The sequence below is a fragment of the Colletotrichum truncatum genome, assembly GCF_014235925.2.
Source record: "Colletotrichum truncatum strain CMES1059 chromosome Unknown Contig_0003, whole genome shotgun sequence".
Taxonomy (NCBI): Eukaryota; Fungi; Ascomycota; class Sordariomycetes; order Glomerellales; family Glomerellaceae; genus Colletotrichum; species Colletotrichum truncatum.
Window position 1 is genome coordinate 1,502,993 of NW_027222400.1, and position 7,820 is coordinate 1,510,812.

Here is a 7,820-nt window from a genome sequence, read left to right on the forward strand (position 1 = left end):
GGTGCTGTGTTGGAGGTTCCAGAGCCCTCGATAATCTCTGAATAGCTACAGCGCCGTGTTGTTAAGGTCAATGATAGTAACCTTTATTACTGCTGGTTAATTATGGCTTGTGAGATCCATCAGTGTAAGTCAACAAAAGCCGTTAGTTGAAGAGGGAAGCAGCTGTCTGCGTGATGCTGCTATGGTAGAGACTCCTCACAAAAATATCTCTTAGTTGACGTCTCGGTGACGAAGCCATATATCTTCAAAAAGAGAACGATAACTACCTTGCTATGGGCAGTCAGGTAAACCGACTGAAAACATAGGCGAAAGCAACCTAGAACTTTCTAAATAGCCACTTTCCATGTGTCTGGCAGCCAATTCTCTCTCAAAGAAGTCAGCTATAAACTGAAAGTTTGTATAAAAAGCACAGCTTGGTGACTATCTGCGTTAGCATTCACCTCCCATAGAGAAGTCCAACGAGTAAAGTTATAGCTCCTCTCCTTACAAAGTTTCCTAACTAAATCATATGCGATCATAGAGAGACAGGTTATCATTTGTTCAAAAAGCCCTATCGTAGCCACAGGAGCATGTTGTTTCCTGCATCATTGGAACAGAGAGAGTAATGAACCGAGTTTATCCAGAGAAGAAATTCTTCGTTTCTCTTTTTCTTATTACCTGTCCTTCGTCCAATGATATATAATAACGAAACCGGCTAAACAGTCTAAAACGCGCTGCCTTTTCGCCGATTTCTGGTTGAACGAGAACAATTGTTGCCCCTGGAGCGGAGACATCATTGCGGTGAAATGTCTTTGGAGGATTGAAATTTAGTTGAGATAACAGCCATTAAATATGGGATAATTTTTTGTAAATGGTCCTCCTGTCGGTGTTGAGCAAGAAGGTTTAGTAGAAAGCTCTGTCTTAACATGTGTGACACGCCCTCTCTCCGTACCTGCTCTCACGTGGGAGAAAAAAATATACTCATCCATGAATTGCCCACTTAAGGCGACTTCATATTCGATAGACAAATGATAAATCCAATACTTTGGTGAGGATTGTTGAAAGGGATACCGCCGCACCAATTGTGTCGGCAGTGCTTTCAATGATCCTGCATTGCGCCCTAGAACACTATAAGCTACTGTTAAATTATGGATGAAGAGTCCTTCAGAGCCGGACCAGAGGGCAATGTATTGCCGATCAGGCTGTATTACGACGTACTGCCGTCACTTTCTGGACCTGCCTGTGGTACTCAACCTGCTTACTGGTCACCCTTGGCGGCTGTCCTGGTGCTAACCTTGAGTCTTGCTCGTAGCCTTCATTACCCTAATTGTCTTTCATTATCTTGGTGGAAGTCTACATGACTTCAAGACTAAACTGCAAATTATTCGGGGACTGCGCGGTGCACTCTAAGTTGCAGCCGTTCACGACTGACATCATTGATCGTCGTATTCTCTAGAAATGAGCTGACACCAATCAAGCGTCAATCTCCAACTAGGCTAGTAAGTCACTGGTGTAACTAGGTATGGTATGTCATGACCTTTGAGTGGTAGAAAGGGACCAATCAAATGATCAAATGGTGTCTTTTTTTTATTATTTATTTAACATGTAGGTATTTGCTTTTCTGATAAAGGCGGAAATGCAGTTGATCCACTGGCGATTCCTGTTCATAATGTGCTCTTGGCTCGACACTAATCGAATGGTGCCGAAACGAGTAGACCAAGGTGGTAGCTTGACAAGAATGGAGTAGAAGTAGGGATGGGGCATCTAAGCCTCCCACTGGTTGTTTGAACACTTAGCAAATGAAAACGGTAACGATCGAGATGGAATTGTGATGGCTCCTGTTTGGCTCGTTCCTTATCGAAATAGAGTTGGCTTGGAAGACCGGCATTTGGATGTGCTGTGACCTTGTCACTGTTCGAGCTTGGCTTCTTCAGGACTGGTTACTCACGATGCAAGGTGCGACCCGACCACCCCCTCGAGTACCGACGTGAGCTTACAGGGCATCAGTTCAATATGCTTGTTGATGCTTACATCCAAATAGCTGGCTAGCTTGCACGTTACTGATCGACCCTACTCTCTTGGAATAATTGCCCCGTCACGATTTTGTGGGTGCTGACATGGTCGCGCATGCTCATTGAAAGAATGCTCTGTGAGATTGGTAGGTGATGATGCTTCGCCCACCACCTCCGGGTCTGGTTCCAAAGGGCGCGGGGTAAAAGATTGGAGAAGAGACAGCGCATGACCACGTCTGCACATGTCGCTGACCAGCTCTGAGTCTGGGATCCACTGAGAGCTCTGCAGCGCGGCGCGGAGCCGGAATTCCGGGAGGATTGAGTCGTGTGTCTCATGATAGTAGTGCAGAACAACAACAAACAATGCCGAGAGAGGAACCCAAAGTGTTATGTGTTGGGATAACAAATGACAATATAGCCATTTACCAACATGGTTGCCATTAATGGGCTAAGCCTCTTGGTGTTAAGCTTTCTCGTGACACGGTAAAGCACATGGCCCATGTGGGACGAGTATATCTGGGCAGTCTCGAACAGTCATTCCAGGCAAGCCAACTGCGTGGCCAAGGAATGGCTCTATGGTTGTTTGTGCAACTAGCGGGAGGGCTAATCTGGCAGGTCGGCAACCCATCTGGCCAAGGCTCCGTGCTGAGATGGAGCCATTATGGAGACCCGGAATTTGCGGGGAAGTCGACAAGTCGAACGCATCGAGGATAGTGATGGATGATGATCCTTGTAACGAGTCAGGAAGAGAGGTGGATAGTCCGGGGAAGAAAACAAAGGTAAGGGCTGGCCAAGTCAAAACCTGGCAAACTCGGATGTGTCCAGATTGGCTTGTGTGTGGATGGATGGGTGGATGGATGTGAAGGAAGAGTGGCACTCGCAGCAAAGACGCTCTGTTAGGTAGGGTTGGATATACCGGCCGCTACATCAGAGTTTACCTTTCTGTCTTCGAGGTGGTATCCGGGAAGCATGAAAACTATGGCGAGTCGTGAATTTTCATCTAGAGAAAGCCGTATCCCATCATGCACCAGAATATCGATTGACTCGTTGACATAACCGGCTGGACTTCAATCTGCGCAGATATTACCTTGGACTGATGAAGGGACTGGATGGGGCTTAGGCCATTTGTTGGCTGCAGCCTCCAGCTGCTGCCCAGGTATATGCGTGTCCTCCAGCGGCTGAGAGATAACGGGAGAGTTCGCCAATCTCTCACTGCTGGATCCTCCATGGCGCCTTACGTTCATCCTAGCCCTGGAAACGAAGAGGCGATTGGAGCGGAGTGGATGTCGCTGACGGACGGTTTATCTATCCGGAGCATCACTGGCTAGGGGCCATCTGCACGCCAAGACAAGACTTTCACTTAAAGATGGCACCAGTCCTGAGAGCTAAGGCGGCTAGTTACCAATGGTACTGGTATAATGCACGCTGCGTGACCGGTCTTGACTTGACCGGTCCTTTGCGGGCGGCAGAAAAGGACAATCCATGGTGAACCGCCACATGTCCAGCAGTTATGAATGGAAACGGGTTTTGGAATAGGCTGTGGAGAAGTCGATGGATCGGAGAGCAGCCAAACTCAGTGAAAAGGGGGTCCCAGGCCAGACCAAGGGTGGAAAAGTAAGAGAAGGAAAAGGGTTTCGTTTGAGCATGAGTAGCGGGGTGTTCGTATTGGTTGAAGTGGATTAAAGCTCTCAGTGACAAGAGTCTAGCGCCTGACTTTCATCCGGCTTGAGATCAAGGTTGCTTTTTTGAGGTTCGGGATGTTTGAGGTTTCCAAAACATGGGCAGATAATGGTGCTTGCGGATGAGCCCATGGTGGTCCAAGGTGGCAAGAACGACCATGCGATGGCACACGAGATGGGACGTATACCTGTTCGCCATGCAGTGCTCAGATGGGAGGCTGCATTGAGTTTGGTGTACGTTGAGTGCAACCGTATGCGTGGTGAAATATGGTGGATTGGCGTTAATACGGTCTCTGAGGTGCAGGTTCGATGCAGTACGGAGCTAGGTACGGTACGTACAGGAGATATTCGTTGGAAGCGAGATAGCGGAGGAGAAAGTAAAGGGGAGGGGCAAGGGGGGCAAGTGAAGAGGAAGGAAAGAGGGGTGGGAAGGAAACACAAGGGCAAGGAGAGAATACGACAGGTGTTGGTGTGCCCAAGTTCCAGAAGAAAGGAAAGGGCTTGAGGGAAGAAAGACACAGAGGAGACACGCAGAGGAAGGCAAGGAATATGATGATCCCTTTCTCCTTCAAAATTCGTCGCTTCAGGTTCCCAAGGGACCTTCTGCAGCCAATGTTGTTTGTGGTTAACGAAGAAGGGTGCAGCCAGCAGGTGGGTGGCTTCCAAAACGTCGCTCATTCTACCCCGCACAAATCAGCAAATCAGCAAATCAGGTTGGTGACGTCGACAAGCGGGGGTCTGGCTGGTTCACAGTCGGGTTTCCAGTGGCTGCATGCGCTTGGAGGGCACTAAGGCAGCACTAGCCAGTACGTATATCCCACGCACTGCCGCCAAGGTGTCTTTGCTAAAAGCAACGCTGCACCAGATTGTTCAATGATTGGATAACGAGGCCTTCAAGTTATTTGCCGTCAGGGACCGGGGGGGGGGGGTGGCCGCTGCCGTAGCCGTAGGCTCCGCGCCGACCCTCCAGTGCGGTGCTCTTTTTTCGTGTGTGCCGTACATTCCACTCTCATCTCCCCCAGTAATCATCAAGAGCAGTTGTAGGTACATGTGTATGCAGGAAGAACCTCCCCCGTAGTGGGAAAGAACAGAGGAGAAAGTGCAAGTGTAGCTGCCTCGACAATGTGCTGTGTCTTCTGTCCTCGCAATTGCTTGCTTCCTGGGGGCTGGCTTCAAGTATGTCCCTTCCTTTCCATCAAAGGCGTTGACATTCCAGTCCACGACATCCAGTGCCATCGGCGAGACCGCTTTCTGTTTTGATTCACCCTCCTAAACATACTAGGCCTTGCCCACTTCTACCCTTTCTTCTCCACGGCCGACACTATACATACGACTGCACTTCATTTACAACCCACCCAACCCACACGCAGTATTGTTGCTGTGCCGCTCGATCAATCACTCAATCTAGACATCTCCTAGCCATCTTCGTCATCAGCCCTTGTCCTGCTTGTCAATCCAAGGCCCAATCTTTGACCCAACCCTGAGCCCCCTCTACGTACCCCGTTTGACGTCGGTTGTTTGCTCTTTGCAGATACAAACGGCCTGTCGGGGCCTTCAAACAGACGCCGACCGACACCGCACCCAATTTGCCTCCCCCCACACGCACCACTGTCCATCATCACTTGCCTGTCCTGGCTCACCACACAGCCGAAAGCAAGCCCAGTCCATCTCCCAACACACACTATCTCAGCCAACCCAGCAAAGTACCAGCCATCCCCCCCTTCCTTCCACAGGGCCCCAAACCGTAAGGATACACGTACGCACAAACCCTCAGACCCTGCCCCCTACACTTTGCCCTCTTTGGTTTCTGTTCACAAGCTCGACGTCACTTAATTAGAGCTTCCACCTGCTTACTGTTTGTGCAAGAACACCGCTCAATAAGACGCTTCCCCCGGTCGATCCCCCCTTCTCTTCAGCCCTCACTGCACAAACAAACCCAGGCTGGCACAAAGAAGAGAGGTGTACAAAAGGGACCCGTCTTCTTGACTCCAACCACGGGACGCCCACGCTGCCAGCAAACCCCTTGATCGACACTTTTCGACGGCGCACTACGCTCGTCCCATCCTTGGCCTTCCTTGTGATCAACCTTTCGTAACCCGCCCTTAGTGTCACCCTAATCAGTCCATCGGCCACCTCGATATATAACCACCCTGTTCCACACATCCGCAGCTGTCGAACGATTTCCCGTTCGATCCCTCTTTCGATTCTTTCTAGATCTCACCCCATGCAACACAACTCCCGAAACACCACCTGGACTGCACTTTGACCAGACGGCTTTGCCTCTACAACCAAACTACATATTACATTTCCCGATTCCGCCCCCAATCTCCCTTTCGCCCATCATGTCTACCGACAACTCCAATAACGCTACCAACACCAACAACCAGAACGAAATGCATCGCCAACGTCGCGGCTCCGTCACTCAGCAGGCCATCGCCGGTCTCTTCAGAAGCAACTCTACCTCCACCGGTACGGCTTTCCCCACAGGCACCAGTGATGCCCAAAGACGGCGTCTCTCAGTCTCCACCGGCCTTGGTCTGACAGGCACTTCCCCTACTGGCTCCAACGCTTTCAACTCGCTGAGGCGGGGAAGCCTGTCAACCAACTCCAACGACTCGATTGATGAGAATGCTGTCGATGAGGAGGAAATCCCTCCCAACGCCCGAACCGCACCCGCCACCCCCTTCACACGCAGAATGAGCTTCGGAGCCCAGGCGATGCGCACCCTGCGCAATGGTGGTGGAAGTCCGGGATCAAACGGTAACAATTCACCCGCTTCTGTTGCTTGTGCCTTGCCCATTACACCTGCACCCTCCGACAGACGTAGCAACGTCCATTCTCCGCAGAGCTTAGGTTTGCCTGTAGATACCATTTCACCTAACAGCACCTCATCCATTGCTGCTACGCTGTCATCGGCTAGACGCCGCTCCAGTGTCACCCCCCAGGCAAGCATTGCACACAAGCAAAGATCATTTTCTGACGTGTTCTCGCTTCCAGACCAAGGTTTCAATTGGTCCGAGCAGCTTAGGTCCCGTGCCGAGAGCTCTGTCCAGGGCTCACGGTCTTCATTCTCGTTTGGCTCTGGCCTCTCATCCTCGCCTCCTCGTGGCATGAGCAACGGTGCCGTACACGACCGTACTAAGTCCGTCTCCGACATGCCTGCCCCGCCCGCCCAAGCTGCTGCCATGAAGCCCAAGGCTCCTGAGCGACCAAAGCCAGATGCTTTCCAGGAACGTATCCTGAAGGGTGACTTTTACATGGACTGAAGGATGGCGGGATAAGGCTATTACGACCAAAATGCGCAATTACCATCGTAACCCGTCCGGCTCCGGACGGCATCGTCTTAATACGCCACCATTTCCACCATGCACGAAAAAGGACAAAAATATCATCAAGCGTTTCCATGAATCTCGAGCGTTATTATTTGTTTATTCTTTATCTGGGGAATGTTCACCGTCGACTTGACTCCACGTGGCGTTCAGTTGGTTCATTGAGTTCTGGTGACAGCCCGGTTGCAGTCCCGATTAGGGTGGGGCGGCACCATACCACATGCACATGAGACCTGTTGTCTCACACTTCATAACGGAAGCGGAATGGAAGTGCAATTTATGAGGAGTTCACACACGGCATGGGGAATTTGGAGGAGGGCGATCGCAAATTGCAAGATTTCGGGTTGCCAAATCAAAACTGGTCCGGAAAAAGATGCCCGGCTATTTGCTTGCGGCCCATCAAGGAAAGGATTTGATGGCGCCGCCACTGGCATGGTTTCATGTCTGGCGTACGGAAAGGGGAACTTTGTATCGTTACACCGCTGGCGGCTGCACAGCGAAGCATGGTTACTTGGGAGAGCGGCATTATGGGGGACAAATTGACAAAGCACAGTAGTGTTTGGTGAAGAGACCATGCAGGTAGAGAGTTCAGAGCATGGCAGGCGGGAATGAAGGGCTAGGTTGCGGGCACACACCCCGGGCGATGGGCGGACGAACGGCCGGCAGTGAACGCCGAGCTTAGCTATATCGAGAAACACGCTCAGACCCGAATGAAAAAGTTCTGTGGTCCCTATCTAAGTGCCTAATGATGAAATATGATCATAGCTGCCGCCCAACGTATATATGGTGATGAACCACTCCCTCGAAGTATGATAAAACCA

At 50.8% G+C, this 7,820-nt stretch overlaps 1 protein-coding gene across 1 annotated transcript; it reads left to right on the forward strand.

Moving 5' to 3' along the window:
• Window positions 1–6,012: 6,012 nt before the first annotated feature.
• CTRU02_205290 (uncharacterized protein) lies at window positions 6,013–6,936 on the forward strand (the record flags this gene model as incomplete). Its single annotated transcript, XM_070204532.1, has 1 exon — window positions 6,013–6,936. The coding sequence occupies one exon, from the start codon at window positions 6,013–6,015 to the stop codon at window positions 6,934–6,936; it is 924 nt and encodes a 307-aa protein (XP_070061636.1).
• Between the last annotated feature and the right edge of the window lie 884 nt (window positions 6,937–7,820).